This window comes from Odocoileus virginianus, unplaced genomic scaffold, assembly GCF_023699985.2.
Source record: "Odocoileus virginianus isolate 20LAN1187 ecotype Illinois unplaced genomic scaffold, Ovbor_1.2 Unplaced_Contig_172, whole genome shotgun sequence".
NCBI classification, from domain to species: domain Eukaryota; kingdom Metazoa; phylum Chordata; class Mammalia; order Artiodactyla; family Cervidae; genus Odocoileus; species Odocoileus virginianus.
In genome coordinates, this window is record NW_027224489.1 from 1 (window position 1) to 20,836 (window position 20,836).

A 20,836-nucleotide genomic window follows, 5' to 3' on the forward strand; every position below is an offset into this window, starting at 1 on the left:
CTTTGACTGGAGGACCTGGATGTGGGCTCATGGCTAACTGTGGGTTGCCTGGAAGGGTGGGCATGCCATAGTGTCTTAGCTCAGTTTCCCTGGGACACAGATGCTGTGACTGAAGTTTGCGTACGTTGGTTGATTGGGAAAGTCATGATCACACCTGTGGAGGAAGGAAGAAAGTGGAATTGGGAAGAGGACTGTTACCCTGCAGTGTGTTAGAATCAAGGCCTGAGCTGAGCCCACAGGGAGGGATGGGTGCATTGGTCCTGGAGGTGGGATCCAGAAGGTTCCCCACAGCATCGACTCCATGGAGTGGATTTTGTGATGTCTTTTGGAAGGGCAAGAATCATTATGCAACCTGTAGAATAACTGTTGGTAAAATCCCCGAGGGGTTCCCTTACAGCTCAGTTGGTAAAGAATCCGCCTGCAACGAGGGAGACCTGGATTCGATCCCAATACCTGACCATCTGAGCTGTCTCTTGAGAAACCTGTATGCAGGTCAGGAAGCAACAGTTAGAACTGGACATGGAACAACAGACTGGTCCCAAATAGGAAAAGTACGTCAAGGCTGTATATTGTCAACCTGCTTACGTCACTTATATGCAGAGTACATCATGAGAAACCTCAGAGACATTACTTGGCCAACAAAGATCCATCTAGTCAAGGCTATGGTTTTTCCAGTAGTCATGTATAGCTGTGAGTGTTGGACGATGAGGAAAGCTGAGCACCGAAAAATTGGTGCTTTTGAACTGTGGTGTTGGAGAAGACTCTTGGGAGTTCCTTAGACTGAAAGGAGATCCAACCAGTCCATCCTAAAGGAGATCAGTCCTGGGTGTTCATTGGAAGGACTGATGCTCAAGCTGAAAGTCCAGTGCTTTAGCTACCTCATGCGAAGAGTTGACTCATTGGAAAACACCCTAATGCTCGGAGGGCTTGGGGGTAGGAGAAGGGGACAACAGAGGATGAGATGGCTGGATGGCATCACCGACTGGATGGACATGGGTTTGGGTAGAGTCCAGGAGTTTGTGATGGACAGGGAGGCATGGTGTGGTGTGATTCATGAGGTTGCAAAGGGTCGGACTCAACTGACCGACTGACCTGAACTGAACTGACTGATTGCTCTTCAGATTCCTTGATGTTAGTTTAGGTTGCTCAGGGAACTCTTATTGTTGGACTTTTATGCTCTGTTACTTAACTGATTCCTTAGGTTCAAAGGAATTTGACTTGACTTTACTCCCTCCTTTTTTAGTATAAAAGGGCACTGAGTTCCAACTCGGGTAAGATGGTTTTTGGGGTACAAGTCCACCATATTTTCAGTTTGCTGACTTTCTGAATAAAGTTGCTTTTCCTGCCCCAACGACTTGTCTCTCAATTATTGGCCTGTTGTGTGGAGAGCAGTAGAAGCTTAGAATGTGTCCTAAAGGAACAATACGGTTTCCATCAATTTGTAAAGATGTATTGCTCTTTTTGAACACATGATGCAAAGAGCAGACTCAATGGAAAAGACCCTGATGCTGGGAAAGATTGTGGGCAGGAGAAGAGGGCGACAGAGGATGAGATGGTTGGATGGCATTACCCACTCAGTGAACACAAGTTTGAGAAAACCCTGGGAGATAGTGAAGGACAGGGAAGCCTGGCATGCTGCAGTTCATGGAGTTGCAAAGAGTCAGATTCGACTTAGCAACTGATCAATGAAAATTGCTCTTTTTAAAGCAATGGTTAGTAAAATTTGTCAATTTGAAATAGAAAAAGCAAAAGGTACTGATGGAAGTTATCACATACCTTAGTCCTCCAGTCTCATACTGTAGGTTTTGACCTTGTTTCTCTGGAACTGAACCATGTGGAATTTGCCCTTCCAGGTGAATGAGGAACAAAGAGGAAAAATGTTATAGAGGATGCCACTGTAAAATGGAACGTTTTCCTCAGGGATAGTTTTGTATTTCTTATTTTAGTTTGCAGTACAGAGAGAAATCCAGAAAAATCTCCTGTTTTCTTAAGATGCTTAAATTATTCTAATTGGAGGAAATGTTTTGCATTCAATTACCGCCCAACAGGAACTTTTTGGAGACCCAGGTTCCCAACCCCTGAATTGCCAGGAGCAGGACAGGCAAGAACCTGCTGACAAAACCATTTATTTATTTATTTATTGCACTTGACAATATGTGGGTTATTTTCAAATACCTCTTGGTATTGATTTCTCACATAGTTTCACAGTATTAAGAGAACAGGCCCTGTATGATTTCAATACCCTTTATTTAGGCCATGAAACTTTTGCACCTTGTTTAACGTCATGTTCCAGTGTCTCCTGGTTATTAGTCTATGGGAACGTGAATAAAATTTGTATCCTGCTGTTGTGTGAAATTGTATACGTCTTAATTATGTTGAATTGGTTCACAGTTGTTTTCAGGTCTTCTATATCCTACTTTCCTGTCCATTCTATTAATTTTTGAGAGTTTAATATTGAAATTCCACCTAAAAATGTTAATTTGTCTACTTAAAAAATTACATAGTGGAACTGCAACTATTTTCAAAGCCTCATGTAAATGTGTTGTCATACTTTCATAATTTCAAAAAATTTTAAAAAGCAAAATAAAATCTTTATTGAAACTTTTCTACTTGTTAGGAGGAAATATCCTAGTTTCCAACATAACTGGTCTACAAAGTTAGAAGCTTTTGCCTTGAAAGTGTAACGAGGTAACACAACGACCTGGGAAGGCCGGCTGCCTCTGCCAGCGTGGCGGCGTGGAGCCCCGCCGCAGCAGTGCCTCTGGTCCCCGGAGCCCGCCACCTTCCTCTTCTCCACTGTGCCCACTGCATGTTTTCCTCGCATTCCAAAGGGGAGCGCAAAGTGACCCAAATCCTCAAAATTTCCAGGAGGCTGTGGGGGAATGTATAAAATTAAAATTAAATCGGAAGAATTTAAGGAGAAGAGAACTGTCCAGCAGCCAGCAGGCACTAAAAGAAGAAATCAAAGGTATGCACGGATTGCAGACTTTTCAGTTTGTCCCCAGACACTGACCATACCCTGGCTGCTTAGATGTTGTTGCTAAAACAGTGGATGAATCTTACTAACAGGGGCTTCCCTTGTGGCTCAGCTGGTAAGAATCCGCCTGCAATGCGGGAGACCTGCGTTAGATCCCTGGCTTGGGAAGATCCCACGCAGAAGGGAAAGACTACCCACTCCAGTATTCTGGCCTGGAGAATTCCACGGACTGTACAGATCATGGGGTCGCAGAGTCGGACACGACTGAGCGACTTTCACTACTACCACCGTTCTTTCCTCAACGTATGACAAAAAGTTTATTTTGTTCATAGACATTTCCATATTGTAATTATAGAAGAATATGGTATGTATTCAGATGATAAAGGCAACAGATTAAAAAAAACAGGCTGTAATTTATGGGGCCTCACAGGACTGGTAAGGACCTTCCTGGCCCTTGCCCCACCTTGCTCTCGCTCTGCCGAGCTGGGAGCGCCTCGCCCCGCCCCTCGCCTGCAGCGATCCGCCCAGCTCCCGACCCGGAAGCTCCGCCTCGTAATCCGCGCGTGCGCAGGTTTCCTGCGGAAGCGGAAGGCTGAGAGAGAAGGGAACCGGGCAGCCATTGAGTTTTTTGCTCCTAGTGTAAACGTGTGCCGCGCGCTTCGCCGTCCAACCCGCTCTCGCCATGTCCATCTTCAGGGTCCGGGTGGTTCTGCGCAAGTAATATCCCAATACCCCGCCCTCCGCCCGAAATAAACCCAGGGGCCGCCGTTGCAGGTCGAGTATTCGAAATCGCTGTGAGGCTTATCCTTGCCGTTTGCTTTTCGGTCTTCGACCCCGGAGACACCGCCTTTCGGGATATTTTCCTGCTTTAAACTTAACCGTTAGTACCTACGCCTGTGCCTTGTAAAGTCCCCGGGCGCTAGGTGGATTCGGGCACGCCCACCTCCACCGCCTCACCCTGTCGGCCCCTGGAGGTCGCGTCGACAGCCCGGCTCCGGGAGAAGCCGCGTCCTCTCCCCGGTCCTGGGATTCTGGAGACCCCGCCCGGCCCCCGAGACCCCCTCGCTCCCAGCCTCTCTGCCCTCGCGTCTCCTCAGGCCGATCGTTCTGCCCCGCAGGCCTCCCGTCCTGGTCAGTCCGTTTTCCTCACCCCTGGGCTGGACGTGTGACACCCAGTGTTTTTCCGTCACGAGTCCGTCTCTTTGGAACATGTGCTCTTTTGATAGGCGGGCGTTTCATTTACTCATCATTTCTGTAGATGCAGGGGCGAGGGGGATCAGAAGAAGCAGTGACTGAGAGTGAAAGGCAAATTCAGAAGTGGAAAACAATGAGAGAACCGACAGGGTCGCCCAGGATGGCTGAGGCAATTGCAAAGGGATGGCAAAATGAAATAGATTTAGCCCTTAAAGTAGCGGGTGGGTGAAAGAGAAATGGACAAAGGCGTGGGATCTCCAGGAGTTGGGAGACAAGAAGACAGCGGCCCTGTGCCTGCGGTAGGAGAGCTGACAGGGGTGATCCTAGGAGAGAAACAGGGATAGGTGCTGACTAGAAGAGAAGGGGAAGTAAGGATAGACACCTGGAGTGCCCCAGAGTGGGAGTGTAAGAGGGAGAGACGCGGTGTGACTAGAAGGCAGAGAGGGAGCAGAGTTGGAGAAAGAGATGTATAGATGTTTAGGACAATTGGAAGGGTGGGGGTGGGGAGAAGAGCAGCAAGAGGAGAAACAAGTTGCAGAGGGGGCAGGACAGGTGTGAGGGAAGAAATAGGAAGGCAGAAATCCCACCTGAGACAGTGGACGGTAAAGGACTGTTCCACATAGTGAGGTCTTCCTGTTTTTGTGGTTGTGGCAAACGGAGGGGGGATGTTGATCCTAAGCCTTAGCAGCCTGTTTTCCACTTGCAAGATCAACTTCTGAAAGCTTACATTGTCTGAGGAAGAAGCTGGGAAGAGGAGGAAAAAAGGAAAGAAAACAGGAATGGCTCTTTCTCAGGTAAAGTCATATTCTCAGTTGATTCAGTCTGTCCTTCCTGAAATGCCCTTCTTTGGACTTACTAATCATCTCTGACTCTGAAGTATCCTTCCTGACACCTGTACATGCACACTCACCAGGGAACTTCCCTCAGGGATTGTCATCTCCACTTAGATCCCGTCTCCCCATGACCCAGTGGCCTGGACCTTGTGTGGAGGACACCACCCTGGGCAGGGCTTCACACCCACGGGTTTGAGAAGGGGTCTCAGTGCTCTCGGGCAGCAGGGATTGCCTCGGGCTCTTCTGGGTGTGCAGTCTGCTCTCTGTCAACCAGGATTAAGAAGCTGTCCTAGGAAGTCAGGTATTAACATGCACAGTACATGGTAAAATCTGGAAGTAGACCTAAAAAGGGAAATTTGTTCTAAGGTAATTGAAGCTAAGTGAGTGAGGCACTGACTTCAAAATCTTGATTGGAAATGAGATGGAAAGTTCAGAATCAGGTATCAGTAATAGAGGGTGTGCTATTCCATCATCTTTGAAACTGTGACATGAGTCTAAATCCCGGAGAGTTGGAAATTCACTTTCATTGCCTTCATTCTTCAGATTTTGTCGTTTGACTGTGTTCATTTTGTGGTTTGGCATAGAGATGTTTTTACTTTTGATGCAGGTGAGGTTTCCTCTTCATTGTTTAACCCATAGATTGACCATTTGTTATGGCATTTGTCTTTTTTCCACTGGGTTTTCTTAGCATTCTTGTCATTAGATTTTAAATACATGAAAATGGTTATTTCTGAGTATTCTTTTTCTTCCCTTGGTATATAAATCCTTGTTTATACCAGTACTACACCATCTGGATTATATTGTGATATGGCTTGAAATTTTAAAAATGGTGGCCTTCATCTTTATTCCTTCTACTTACTGAAGAGTATTTTTTCAATTTGTGGTCCTTGAGAGTCACTATGACTTCTTGCAAGTTTTTTTCTATTTCTGCAAACAGTTCAGTTCAGTTCAGTTGCTCAGTCGTGTCTGACTCCCTGCAACACATGAATCGGAGCACGCCAGGCCTCCCTATCCATCACCAACTCCCGGAGTTTACTCAGACTCATGTCCATCGAGTCGGTGATGCCATCCAGCCATCTCATCCTCTGTTGTCCCCTTCTCCTCCTGCCCTCAATCCCTCCCAGCATCAGGGTCTTTTCCAGTGAGTCAACTCTTTGCATGACGTGGCCAAAGTATTGGAGCTTCAGCTTCAACATCAGTCCTTCCAGTGAACACCCAGGACTGGTCTCTTTTAGGATGGACTGGTTGGATCTCCTTGCAGTCCAAGGGACTCTCAAGAGTCTTCTCCAACACCACAGTTCAAAAGCATCAATTCTTCAGTGCTCAGCTTTCTTTGTAGTCCAACTCTCACATCCATACATGACCACTGGAAAAACCATAGCCTTGACTAGATGGACCTTTGTTGGCAAAGTAATGTCTCTGCTTTTTAATATGCTATCTAGGTTGGTCATAACATGATAATCTCTAGTTTCATGCTGCTGCTGCTAAGTCACGTCAGTCGTGTCCAACTCTGTGCAACCCCATAGACGGCAACCCACCAGGCTCCCCCATCCCTGGGAGTGTCCAGGCAAGAACCCTGGAGTGGGCTGCCATTTCCTTCTCCAGTGCATGAAAGTGAAGTTGCTCAGTCATGTCTGACTCTTTGAGTTCTTACGGACTGTAGCCCACGAGGCTCCTCCGTCCGTGGGATTTGCCAGGCAAGAGTATTGGAGTGGGTTGCCATTGCCTCCTCCTCTAGTTCCATGCATGTAGCTGCAAATGGCATTCTTTCATTCCTTTTTTTTTTTTAAATGCAGGAGTTAATATTTCATTTGGGCTTCCCTGATAGCTCATTTGGTAAAGAATCTGCCTGCAATGCAGGAGACCTGGGTTTGATCCCTGGGTTGGGAAGATCCCCTGGAGAAGGGAAAGGCTACCCACTCCAGTATTCTGGCCTGGAGAATTCCATGGACTGTATAGTCTGTGGATCACAAAGAGTTGGACAGTCTGATATTCTTGTATATATGTACCACTTCTTTATCCGTTCCTCTGTTGCTGGGCATTTAGATTGTTTCCATGCCTTGCCTATTGTAAATAGTGCTGCAGTGAACATTAGGGTGCACTGTCTTTTTGAATTATGGTTTTCTTCAGATAAATGCCCAGGAGTGGGTTTGCAGGATCTGAATCTTTCTTATTTTAATTCTTTTGTTCTGCCAAAGCTGAATTTAGTTTGTTCTCTTTCTCCTTCCTTATGATGTAAAAATAGTTTCTGATTGGACTTCTTTTTCCTTTTTGTGGTAACCATTTAGCCACGTGCGTGTGTGTGTGTGCTCTATCGTGTCTTGACTCTTTGCATCCCATGGACTGTAGCCCATCCGGCTCTTCTGTTCATGGAATTTCCCAAGAAAGAATACTTAAGTGAGTCGTCATTTCCTTCTCCAGGGATCTTCCCAACCCAGGGATCAAACCTAAATCTCCTGGGTCTCCTGCATTGGCAAGCATGTTGTTTACCACTGAACCACCTGAGAAGTTTCTTAGCCATGTAGACTTCTCTTTTATTATAACCTTCACTGCATGTTATAAATTGTGGAATGTTGTATTTTCAGTTTCATGTAGATGTTCAAAAATTTTCTTGATTTCTTTGAGGCATAAGTGTCATTACTTAGCTTCTTGACTTAAAGTATTCAAACAGTTTCAGTCATTGCTATTGCTGTCATTATCATAATTGATGATTTTGATTTTTCATTACAGCCATTGTTGGACTTTGTCATCTCTGAAGCCACCACTCAAGAGTGCAACTCATTTAGGTATTGAATATCTCTCAATGTGTAGAACATAGTATGTGACACTTCTGCATAGACAACCTTTTGTTATTAGATATTTTTCATGGATTCTTCACAAGAAGTGAAAAAAACATATTTATTGAAAGATATATTTATGAAAATGCATAAGAATTTAAGGGTCACAATGTGTGTTAGTCTTTCTGCTTAGTTGTGTTCAACTGGTGGACTGTAGCCCACCATGTCCATGGAATTCTCCAGGCAAGAATATTGGAATGGGTAGCCATTCCCTTCTCCAGGAGATCTTCCTGACCCAGGGATTGAACCCAGGTCTCCTGTATTGCAGGTAGATTCTTTACCTTCTGAGCCACCAGGGAAGCCTTCCAAATACCTTAACACAACTCTTTCAGAACATATCTGAATAAATCCTTACCCCTGTCATCATCTTTTCATTTTTTATGAAGGTAAGAACTCTCTCATGATCCATTGGTGAAATATATTCTCATTTCAGGGATGGTTAACCTTCAAGGATGTGGTGATTGAATTCTCTCAGGAGAAGTGGGAATGCCTGGACCCTGTTCAGAGGGCCTTGTACAGGGACATGATGCTGGAGACCTAGAAGAACCTGCTCTCTGTGGGTGAGGATAGCTTCTCTTTGGATGTTGGAATCTCCCCTTGAGTATTTTGCATTTTTCCCTATGTGTGTCTTGGGAGGCCTGTTTTCATTGCATGATCTTAGAGCCCTGTTGATACAGACATGATGTGGCATCACGAATTTAAAATGACCCTTTTTTCCAATGATCTGCCCACTTCATGTTACATCAGAGATTTTCCCAGAGCTTAATTATGTATAAAACTGAATGCCAAATTTTAAAAAATATCCAGTTTTCTCTTTTCTGTCCTTTACTTTTGACTCACTATTTCTTGGAAGGGTGTTAGATACATATATTACACTCTTCCCTGTGTATATACAAGGAGGCAAAGCAGTGGAAGAATTTGTGGAATATTTTTCCAGACCCACCTATACTGTTCTCACTCCTCAGCTAAACAAAGAGCTGTGGTTTTTCCAAAATCACTTTACATTTTCCAAAATCATTTTATGTTTCTTTGTTCTGATAAGCAGGATTTTCTATTTCTGATCTAAACATCATCTCCATATTGGAGCAAGAGAAAGAGCCTAGTATTGTGATGAGTGGTGTGAAAATAGCAAAACAAAACAAAAATGCCAAATGGACAGGAATGTATCAAAAGTGTGAACAGAGATCAGATCTCAGGACAGAGAAGAAAGCACATTAATAGTGGTTGGAAACTGTGAGGCGAGCAGAAGTAACGCCATGGCAGGCAGCTTAGATTAGGAGTAGGCCTTCCTACTTCTGGGTGGTAAGATTATCAGGCCACCTGGATACAACCAATCAGCTTAACACTGACCGCTGTTTGCCAATTAGGAATGGGGCGGAAACCCGGGGAAAGTCCCGCACGCGCGAAAGTTTTGACCAATGAAATTGCTTTGCAAACTTGTAACCAATCCGCTTAAACCAACTACCAATGGCGTGTGCTCACCCTATAAATTTGTGTAACAGCTTGGGCTCGGGGCTCTCTGACCCCGCACCACTGCGTTGGATGCGGCAGGAGCCCTGACTCGAGTCAGCAATAAACTTCCCTTTTTGCGAGTTGCATTGTCTTGGAGGCCTTCTCTCTTCCCGCTCGGGGATTCGGACATCGGGCATAACAGAAACCTCTTGTAATGGTACATAGAGATGATAGCTTACAGTGAATGATGTCAGATTCGTGATCTCAGAAGAAGATTTAGCTTTGGGACCAGGGACCAGGCTTGATCACTCAAGAGCTTTTGTGTAGCAGAGTTTTATTAAAGTATGAAAAGGGACAGAGAAAGCTTCTGACATAGACATCAGAAGGGGGATGGAGAGTGCCCCCCCTCACTAGTCTTAGCAAGGGAGCTATATACTTTTTCAATTGGTTATTACAGTAAATCAAAAGAATGTCTCAAGGTTGTAAAGGTCTTACCAGACCCACTCCCACAATTTACATTTTAAGATGACAGGATTAGTCAGAAGGTTCTCAAGAAGGAGAAACATGTCCTCAAGCAGGATACATTGTTGTTATATAATCTTAGTACAGAGTTTAAGCTGAGTTGTTTTGTTGTGTAATCATCAGCTCTGGGCTTAAAGAAGAAAACCTTTGTCCTTTTCTCCTCCTTGAGAATTCCAGACTCCCCTATCTCCTCCTTGAGAGCCCCAGACCCCTTTCTCCTCCTCCGGTACCCCAGACTTATCAACCTACCTAGGAATTGACTCTCTCAGATCTTTGGTAAAAGAGAAGTTTGTTTATTAAACTCTCAGAGGAAACTTAACTTTTCCCCGAGTTATCAGTTTGTCCTTCAACATGTATCATGTATTCTTTCACCCTCCAGTGGTGCTGCAGCTCCATCAGACACAAAGGCAAGGTTTTTATCAAGATCCATAACCCTCACCATCTCCCTGCTGTGAGCTGGTTGTGGCTTGAGTTTGAGGAGCATGAGGTGGGCTGCCTTACTGGGTTGTCTTGCCCCCTGTTCTCTCTTTGTGGGCATGGTTCTATTGGCTACTCAGTTCTTAGTCCATATAAATTAGAGCTGATGCCCCAAGCATCTAACCCCTGATCCTGTGCTGCTTTCATCACAGTTGTCATATTTGGAAGATATAATCAGAAGATGGGAAAATACTGGCTGCTGTATAATTTTATCTGGCCCCTCAGAACCTGTATGGAACTGCCTCAGTCCCTGTCTGCTTCTTGAGATCCCTCAGCCATTTCTGCTGTTCTCCTTTTGCTGCCATACCATGTCAGGGTGTGTGGAGTAGCCTGGTGGATTGGATCTTCTGTGACTGTCACTTAGGAAAACTCTGAGGACAGCAGTCCAACAAAGGGAAAATGTGTGAATCTTTCAGGCTTTTAGCTTGGCATCTCTGGGTGGACCAAATAGTCCCATCTCAAGGTCTTATGAGACCCCCACATCTTGTAGTCTTCCACTCTTGTACTGGTCTATCTAGTCTGGGAGTGTAGACTCTTCCTGACTTTGCTTTCTCCTTAGTTTGTATAATTTTTCCTTTTAAATTTGATTTTGAAGTGTATGGTTCTAGTGTCTGAAGTCATGTCCAGCTTCTTTGCTGTGGTAATCCGCCTGTGTTTAAGGGGCAGCTCCTCATGGACTCTCTGTGGTGTGGGTTTACTGGGTAAGAGAAAATTTTTAAAGGAGAATACTTTCCCTTATTGGTTGTAATATTTTCCTGCTGCATACAGAATTACCACTTGAAGCTTCTTAGTATAGTGGTCAGCGTGTTCTGTGATATGAGAAAGTATCTGAAGACCTTCACCTGTACATCTTTTTCTGGCTTTGAGTGATGTCAGAAAAGCCTGTGTGAAGGGCACTGTGATAGTGTTGTTCACTATCACCATGTGTATTATCACCATGCCCTTTGAGCCTCACCCAAGAGGTGTAGGAACTTCTCCTAAGAAACGGTATTGTCCAGGTTCACACCCTCATGTTTGTGAGGCTGTTGACTAAACTATTACTGATGCTGCATGCTTGTCACCTGTGTGCTATTGATCATTCTGCCTCCACACTTAATTTTGTAGCAACTTAATGACAGAGCTTATGTAGTGGATTGATAACTTCAGTGATGAACCATCACTTTTTTTCAAGGCATTGCTACTTTCCTTTCTTTATATTTTTATACATTATAAGTGATTGTCTTTTATTTTGATCATTAAGTTTCTATTTTATGTTACTCTTTGTATTTTATTTGCAATAGGTGGGATGGTTGGTTGAGAAAGCTTCCCCCACCCCTATGGTGGAATTGGTGATCAGTACTTTTTAGAGTTATTTATGTATTCTTGATGTTAAACTATTATTGGATATATGATTGGCAAATTTTTTGTGTTATAGTGTACATTGTTTTTTCATTGCTGAGGATGGTTTACTGCACAATGTTTGATAATTAGGATGTGTGCAATTTATCTCTTTTTATTTTGTTGGCGTGAGCTTTTGGTGTTGTATCTGTTAAATCATTGGTGAATCCACTGTTGAGAATCATTTTCTGTTCATTTACTTATAGGAGCCTTATACACTAGGGACTGAGTTTTAGGTCTTTGAAGCATTTTGAGTTAATTTTTGTCTATAGTGTCTAATAATGCTCCAGCTCAATTCTATATGTGAATATCCAGTTTTCACAACACCCTTTTGTTCCATAGATTGCCCTTCCCCCATTACTTGGTCTTAACACTATTGTGGAACATCATGTGACCTAACAGACAGAAGTATTTTTCTGAATCTGTTGGGTTCCCCAGGTGTCTGTCTTTATATCAGTACCATACTGCTTTGATTAGTATAGTTTTAGAATCAGTTTTGAAATAAAGAAATGTGAGATGTCTGACTTTGCTTTCCAGTTTGTTTTTGCTATTCATTGTCTTCTGTGATTCCACAGGAATTGTAGGATTGATTCATCTGTTGCTTAAGCAAAGCAGTGTTCGGATTTCACTAGGGATTGTTTTGAATCTTTTGTTAACTTTGACTAGTATTGACATCTTGACAATATCAACTTTATATCCGTGAAGCATGGGGTATTGACATTTATTTGATTCTTCTCTCATATTTTTCAGAACTCTTTAGTTTGCAATATAAACATTCTTCTCTTCTTGTATAATGTTATAATTAAGTATTCTTTTTAATTTTCTTGTCAATTGAATTACTTTGAATTACTTTGATTGTTCATTTTTAATGTTTAGAAACCCAATTGGGTTTGCATGCTGATGTTGTATCTTGTAACTTTTTTGAAGTCTTTAATTATTTCTATACTTTTTTTTTAACATGTTAATGTTGCAAAATGCCTATTATGGGTATGTCATTTTGTAGGACATATTTAGAAAGATACTTTGTTTCATAAAAACTGTATTGAATTTTTTTTCTCTATGGTATATATATTAACAATTCTAAACAGCAGCATATTATTAGATAAGCTCATTTTGGATTTTTTAGCATTACAATATATTGTGTGTTCATTAGCATTTATTTGTGTACAGTAAGTATGCAGAATATATCTATAGTAGAATACATTTTTCTACTCAATTATGAGACTGCAGTATGTTTACTGTTAATTGTACATGCTTTGAAGTCATGGTGGAAAAATTGCGTTTTTTTTTTTTTTGTGAGCTGACATGTTTTTCTAGTATAAGTGTTTTTGCATAGGCTGTTTGCAAGTATTCTTCCCTAAAATCAAATTGAACTATCTTTTAAAACTCTTATTTTTAGTAAAAAAGTTTATTGCTCTAGTATTTCTCAGAATTTTAAGTTCATATTTGGAAAGTTTCAAAATTTTTTGAAAATGAAAAATATTACATAATTGGAAAAAGTTTCATAACTGTGATATAAGTATTACTTTTGTTGTAATAGACACTGAGACACTTATTGATGAATTTTAGTGAATGGAATCTTTATGTCTTGTAGATATCTATACAATACATGTGGTCAACCAATTACAACCCAAAGCAGACATGATACAGGAGAAGTATTCCAAACAGCAATCTTGGGAAGACCTAAAACTCATGAAATCAAACATTTTTACTTCAGGGAAATCCAGGAAGACATGTATGACTTTGAGTGTCATTGCAGAAGTGGTGGAAGAAATAACAAAGGAATGCCTATAACTCATGGTGGAAATCTCACTGATGACAGAGGTCAACAGTGTAGAAAGTATGTGGAAATCAAGTCCTTTGTAAATAGGCTTGGATTAAACATGCAGGATAAACTGCAGATATTTCAAACTGACGGGATAATTTCTGAATGTAATGAAGTTATGAGGTCTGTCAACAGTAGTTTGTCACTTTCACCACTTCAAGGAATATCTCCTAGTGTCCAAACTAACCTTTCTAATATATTTGGGAATGATTTTTTGCATCCTTTATTACTGACACAAGATCCAACAGCATACTGGAAAAGAGCTTCCAAGTATATTGAGTGTAGGAAAAGCTTTAGTCATGTCTCAGCTCTCAGGAATCATCAGATAATTTATTTAGATGAGATATTACATAAATGTGACATATGTGTCAAGGTCTTCAGTACAAATTCACACCTTGCAGTTCATCAGAGAATTCATAAGGGTGAGAAACCTCACAAATGTGATGAGTGTGGCAAAGTCTTCAGTCATAGAACAACTCTTGCAAATAATCAAAGAATTCATACTGGAGAGAAACCTTTCAAATGTAATGAGTGTGGCAGAAGCTTTAATTGCTCCTCAAATCTCTCTAGACACCAGATAATTCATATAGGATATAAATTATATAAATGTGATGTATGTGGCAGTGACTTTAGTCAAAAATCAAACCTCATAGATCATCAGAGAGTTCATAGTGGAGAGAAGCAAAGTAAAGTGGGAGAAGGTTATAAATGTAATTTTTGTGGTAAGTTGTTTAGCCACAGTTCACACCTTTTAATTCGTCAGAGAATCCCTATGGGAGAGAAACCTTACAAATGTAATCAATGTAGAAAGGACTTTAGTGAAAAGGCAACCCCTGCAAAGCATCAAAGTAATTAATACTGGAGAGAAACCTTACAAATGTAATGAGTGCAGAAAAGCCTTTAGTAAAAAAATACGTCTTCAGCTTCATTGGAGAATACATACAGGAGAGAAACCTTACAAATGTAACGTGTGGCAGGTCTTTCAGTTGAGATTCACTCCTTACAAGTCATTGGAGAGTACATTTTGTAGAGAGACCTTTCAAATGTTTTGAGTGTGAAAAAGCCTTTACTCAGGTCTCAAACCTCACTAAACATCAGAAAATCCATAAATGAGAGACATCATCCAAGTGTGATATATGTTGATCTTTAACTCTCAGAGTTCAAAAGAAACTACAAATGTCATGAGTGTGGCAAAGCTTTTTGTGTGTGGAAGCCTCACAATCAGATAATTCATAGAAGAGTGGAACATTACAAATGTAGTGAGTGTCTCAGAGTACTTAGTCTGAATGCATACCTTTTGATCCATATTGGAAAGAAACATTAGAAATGTAATGAGTGTGGTAAATTCTTCAGTGTACTTTCAAGCCTAACTTGCCATCAGATGATGTACAGAGGTGAGAGCCCTTGAAAATACAATTGAGGTTGCAGTGCTTTTGGCAGTGGTTCATATCTTATGCTTCATGAGAATATTCACACTGGATTGAGCAAGATGATATTGAATGTGGTCAGGCCGTTGAAAATCTACTCATTCTAAAAAAGTTCATCACCAGTGCCAGGAATGTGAGCAACCTATTCTCATTGGTGCCCCTTGCACCAGTAGTCAAGTTGTTTGTACTGCACCAAACAGTACTAATCTACTGAATTTTGAATAGCTTTTAGGTTGTGCCTTAGATTTACCAAATACTTCATGATTTAAATTGCAGTGAATATGGCGAGACTTCATGTTATTATTCATTTATCACTAGATGGCAGAATAATTATCTTGAAGAGAAAGCACACAGATGTAAACTGTGTGGCATGGCTTTTACCCAAAGATCACAAGTTGGGGAACATACTGGAGAACACCTCCCAAATGCAATGAGTGTGGGAAAACCTTTACGTTGAGTTCAGGTATTAGGACTTGAGCAATCTGATCATGAGAATGTTCAGTTTCTGACCATGGAGCCTAGCCATGATGAAAGCTCGGTTTATGAGTCTTTGGGATGGACTGGATACAGATCCCAGGTGCCAAGTCCTAGTGATGGGAGCTTCTGATCATGCTGAGGATTTTGACTCAGCTATAAGGAAAAGAATGCCTACGAGATTTCGTATCAAACAGCCTGCTCTGAAACAAACCTAAGTGTGGGAGTTGGCTACTAGAAGTGCATCTAAGAAGATATTGCTAAGATAGATATATTTTGACATGTGTTTTTGAAAATAGCATATAATCTGCAGTTTTTGAATGTTCTGAAAATGTTGATTAGATCCCATGGTTTGATGGGGGTATGGAGTTCATCCATAAATCCCAAATCTTCGGAAGACTGTATTTTTCAGACTTTGTTACCCACATTTGAGAGAACGTTGTTGTTCAGTTGCTCAGTCATGTCTGACTCTTTGCAACTCCATGGACTGCAGCATGCCAGGCTTCCCTGTCTTTCACCATCTCCCAGAGCTTGCTCAAACTCATATTGATGCCATCTAACCATCTCATTCTCTGTCGTCCCCTTCTCCCACTTTCAATCTTTCCCAGCATCAGGGTCTTTTTTAATGAGTCGGCTCTTCACATCAGGTGACCAAAGTACTGGAGCTTCAGCTTCAACATCAACCCTTCCAGTGAATATTCAGGATTGATCTCCTTTAGGATTGACTGGTTTGATCTCCTTGCAGTCCAAGGGACTCTCAAGAGTCTTCTCCAACACCACAGTTCAAAAGCATCAGTTCTTTACCACTCAGCCTTCTTTATGGTCCAGCTCTCATATCCATACATGACTACTGGAAAAACCATAGCTTTACTATACAGACCTTTGTGGGCAAAGTAATGTCTCTCCTTTTTAATATGCTGTCTAGATTTGTCATCGCTTTAGAAAATAAAGACCTAAAATATATTACAACTTGCAAATAGAAAGTGAAAATTTCTAATTCTGTTCATACTGAACATATGATCAATTTGAAATTACATTATGGATATTATTTAGTTTAGTGTAATTTCCTAAACAAGTTTTTGGGAAAGATACTTAACAGTCGGGCTTCCCTGGTGGCTCAGACAGTACAGAATTCGCCTGCAATGCACAAGACCTGGGTTCGATCCCTGGGTTGGGAAGATCCCCTGGAGGAGGGCATGGCAACCCACTCAAGTATTCTGGCCTGGAGAGTCCCACGGACAGAGGAGCCTGGCAGGCTGGGTCCATGGAGTCACAAAGAATCCGACACAGCTGAGTGACTAAGCACTTCCTCCAAAGTATAGGATAGAGCATTGTAAAGAATAATGCAGTTCTCATCAAAAGAAAAAAAATGTTTTTTTCTCCTATTTTGCTTTCTCTTTTTAGGTTATCTATACAAAATTATGGATGCTAGGTAAACTTATTGTGATAATCGTTTCACAGTGTACATATCAGTTAATTTTTCTCTGTAGCTTAAACTTACACAATGATATTTGTCATTGTAAGAGTTGCTTATACAACCCCCTTTATGTCACTGTTTAAAGAGTTGGGTTTAGAAAGGGAAATAATTAAAACACGTTTTTTTTTTTTTTTTGTTAGTCTTGTTTATCTCACAAGACCTACAAAAATTATGGGAGAAGTGCTCTATAGCCCTCCGCAAGGGCGGGGGGCGGGGGAGAATGACCCTAACTCTGTCTTGCTGTTTTTAAGGCTGTGGTTAGTGACCCAAATGATCACATCCCTTAAGTCCTCCATCTCAGACACCCAGGTACTGACCCTGAGATTGTTGAACTCAGCACTATGCTGAGTTTGCTGTTTTGTAGGGTGTCAGTAGGGAATAGCCCATTTCTACCCAGGGAGAGTTTTGTATTTGTAATATAGAGACTAGTCCCATTCTTGTTTCTTACAACTGCCCAAGTTCCCAGATCCCTGAATTGCTTCAGCCTCACTAGCAGGATCTGAGCACAACATGCTGTGAAAAACAGCTTTTTATTGAGAATAAACCCTTTTAGTCTTCAGAGGAAGTATCTTGGCTTCTGACATAACTTGAAGCTTTTACCTGAGCAGTGTTACAGATGTAACTTAATCCTGTCAAGGTAACAGGCCCCGCCCCCCTCGGCGCCCCGCCCCTCCCACGAGCAGTGCGCGCAGCGGGTGCTCGCCCCGCCCCTCGTCGGAAGCTGCGGTTCTAATACCAAAAGCCCTTTCACACGGACCCGGAAGTTGGAGAGCGCGGAGCCGAGGTCCCCGAGCGGCGCCTAAGGTTCCTTCTAGGGTAAGTTTGCAGAGCCCGCCACCCCCCCTACCCTCCCGGCCCCGCCGGCTCACTCGTCCTCAGGGTGTGGGAATTCTCAGCGACCTGAAAACCCTGGCACCCGGTGCTCGGCCCCGAATAAACGCTGCCGCTGCCATTGCGGCCCAGTTATCTTTTCGTTTGGGTTTTAAGAGTTTCTGAGGCGGTTTCGGTCCTCGGTCCGCGTAGCCACCGCCTCTGGCGACATTTTCCTGCTTAAAACACTTTTTTTAACCTCTGGCCTTGCCAAGTAAAGCCCTCTCTCGCGAATTGGAGTCGCGCCCCGCCGCGTCGCCTTCCCGACCGCTTGAGGCAGAGCCCGTCGCCCCCGCTCCCGGAGAGGCCGCGCCCTCTGCCCGGCCCCGGGATTCCGGAGAGCCCGCCCCGCTCCTGAGACCCCTTCCCTCCCAGTCCCTCTGACCTCGCGTCTCCTCAGGCCGCTCCTTCTGCCCCGCAGGGCCCCCCTTTCCTGTCAGCCCGTCCCCTCACCCCGCGTAGGTAGGTGACCTGGGCCAGGTATGTGACAGCCAGTGCTGTTGCATGTCCAATTCAACTGGGTCGGAGAAGGTGCTCTTCCGCTCCGGGGGCGTCTCGTTCTGTCGCCCACTCAGTAAATACAGGAGGCGGGAGGATCAGGAGAAGCAGAGTCAGAAGAACTGAGAGAAATAACTGAAACTGAGGAGAAAAGCGTCAGGGAGAACCAACGCGAACTCTGAGACTGGCTGAGGGATTGCAAAGGGATAGTCAAGTCAAAGAGGTTAAGCCTTGAAAATAGCCAAGTGGGTAAAATAGAGAAGTATCAATAAATTAGAAAGCCAGATCTCCAGGGATTGGAAAACAGCATAGGGAGAGCTGCCCTGTATCAGTGATGGGAGCAGGGAGGCGACGGGTGATGAGGGACGTCAGAGGTGGAGAGTCCCTAACTGGGTTTTGGCCGGGTTTGAGTCCAGGCTTCTTGGGTTAGAGTCCCGAGTTGTGTTTTCACCCGGTTGGAGTCCCGCCATGTGGGTTCAAGTCTCAATTTGAGGTGGCCAGTTTTATCATGGTGCTGGCAGAGAAAGAGGCCAAAGGGTAAGGAGCAGAGGAAGAGAGGGCTGGAAGGAAGCATAGCCACATGGCCTTCCAGAGAGTGGGGAGGAAGAGAGAATCACAGCCAGAGAAGGGGAGTAATCTGGGGCGCAGAGAGGGAGCTGAAATGGGGGAAGGAGGCAGACATAGGTATGGATTTTTGAAAGACTCAGGAAGGTTGGAGAGAGGGCGTTTCGAGGGGGAACGAATTGCAGCAGCCTGGGACAGGACACGTGTGAGGGAGGAAATAGGAGAGGAACAGGAGAGCAGAGGGGGAGAAAAAGAGACCCAGATGAAATAAGGGAGATAGGTGAACAGAGGGGTAAGCTCGATCCAGGTGTGTCCAGTTGTTTGGATACAGATGATTTTAGTTCTACAGAGGAGGATGAGAATTTCAAAACTCCTGTCTATAAGGCTTGTGTCTTTTTTTATTACTTGTGGCAGAAGATGACTTTCATTTGCAAACCCTGTTGAGCCTGGGGCAGTGGCTTGATTCACTGACTTCTGAGTGACCCTCTTCTCTTTTCCTGGCTTTTCCTTTTCTTTTCCTATAGATGTCGAGGAAGAATAGACCTGGGGCAAGAAATGACTGACTCTGTCACTCTGTGGTAGCTTTTTTTTTTTTTTAATTAATTTTTTTTGGCTGTGCTGTCTTCGGTTCTGTGCGGTGGGCTCAGGAGTTGTGGCTCCCAGGTTCTAAAGCACAAGCTCAGTAGTTGTGCACAGGCGTAGTTGTTTGTACTTGTGGGATCTTCCTGAAGCAGGGATAGAACCCATGTCCCCTGCATTGTCAGGCAGATTCTTATCCACTGTATCACTATTGGGTAGCATTTTTAAAGGAACACTTTTTTTTTTAATGGATTCACATTTTCTCCTTTCTTTATGTATAGTGCTTTTTGTAGCTTGGAATAGGTCTTCATTCATTCAGTGTCTGTAATCATTTTTAACTTCAGAATTAAGTGTTTTTAGTTTCCAGTATTCTAGTCTTAATCACCCTTTTGTAAATATGATTATTCTGTTTTTTTAAACTTTGACACCAGATTTTTAGATTAAAAATAATTCACAATTCTTTTTTTTCAAATTTTTTTCAGATTCATTCCTTGCCTGAATGCTTTCTTCCCTTCATCTCGTACATTTGAAATTTTCTTTGGTAAGTAGTAAATCATCTTAGACTATTTTGTGCCATACTTAGCAAAAATGTCACCTCGTTTATCAGTTCTAATGAGGTAGATGAACCTAGAACCTATTATACAGAGTGAAATAAGTCAGAAAGAGAAAGACAAATACTATATATTAATGCATATATATGGAATTTAGAAAGATGGTACCAATGATCCTACATGCAGGGCAGCAAAGGAGACACAGATGTAAAGAACAGACTTTTGGACTCAGTGGGAGAAGGCGAGGGTGGGATGATTTGAGAGAATAGCATTGAAACATGTATATTACCATATGTAAAATAGATGATCAGTGCAAGTTTGATGCATGAAGCAGGGCACCCAAAGCCAGTGCTCTGGAACAACCCAGAGAGATAGGTGAGGAGAGAGGTGGAAGGGGGTTCAGGATGGGGGACACATGTCCAGTTCCTCTTGATGTGTGGCAAAAACCATCACAATATTATAAATTAGTTTATTAAAATAAATTAAAATAAAAATTAAATAATTCAAATAAATACATAAAATAATTAAAAAATAAAAATGAGGAAACTGTAAAAATAAAAGTTAATTAGCAAAAATCACCTCCCCTCCCTTTCTCTGAATTCAAAGAGAAATACATCTTGGAGGGTTTTATGTATGGGACATCGTGTACTAAAATAGACATATTTTCTACTGTGGTTTTACCAAAGACATGAATTGTGTGTATGTGTTTACTGTGCACACACAAATGGATATTTCTGGTCTCAGCTCTTTACCAGAGAATAACGGAGGTATGACATTAGATCTTGTGAAATTAAAGGCATTTCTTTGAGAAATGGGAAAATAAAAGAACATTTAACATGATAAAACAAACAAAATAAAATGCTTCATTCTTTCCTTTCAAGAAAAAGAAAACACCTAGTTTA

General features: G+C 42.6%; 1 protein-coding gene and 1 pseudogene across 6 annotated transcripts; both read left to right on the forward strand.

Annotated features, from left to right (window-relative positions):
- The first annotated feature begins 2,709 nt into the window (after nucleotides 1-2,709).
- LOC110121869 (bolA-like protein 3 pseudogene) lies at nucleotides 2,710-3,012 on the forward strand (annotated as a pseudogene).
- A 544-nt stretch (nucleotides 3,013-3,556) lies between these two features.
- Nucleotides 3,557-20,793, forward strand: LOC110121859 (zinc finger protein 415-like). 6 transcript variants are annotated; one of them, XM_020869151.2, is made up of 5 exons: nucleotides 3,557-3,751; nucleotides 4,879-4,965; nucleotides 7,735-7,790; nucleotides 8,275-8,401; nucleotides 13,264-16,987. In XM_020869151.2, exons 4-5 carry the CDS (start codon nucleotides 8,328-8,330, stop codon nucleotides 14,348-14,350), a joined length of 1,161 nt encoding a protein of 386 aa, XP_020724810.2. In that variant the 5' UTR covers nucleotides 3,557-3,751; nucleotides 4,879-4,965; nucleotides 7,735-7,790; nucleotides 8,275-8,327; the 3' UTR covers nucleotides 14,351-16,987. The 6 variants fall into 6 exon arrangements, 4 of the variants coding, with proteins under 4 accessions (XP_020724810.2, XP_070320830.1, XP_070320831.1 ...); XR_002309060.2 differs by lacking the exon at nucleotides 13,264-16,987 and adding an exon at nucleotides 19,866-20,793 and having other exon boundaries at nucleotides 3,557-4,965; XR_011486680.1 differs by lacking the exon at nucleotides 13,264-16,987 and adding an exon at nucleotides 10,445-12,193 and having other exon boundaries at nucleotides 3,557-4,965.
- Nucleotides 20,794-20,836: the final 43 nt, after the last annotated feature.

Coding starts and splice junctions, on each gene's coding strand:
- LOC110121859 (XM_070464729.1), top strand. CDS start 8,328: ATGCCTGGACCCTGTTCAGAGGGCCTTGTACAGGGACATGATGCTGGA. Junction 8,402..13,263: donor GAAGAACCTGCTCTCTGTGG/GTGAGGATAGCT, acceptor TATGTCTTGTAG/ATATCTATACAATACATGTG.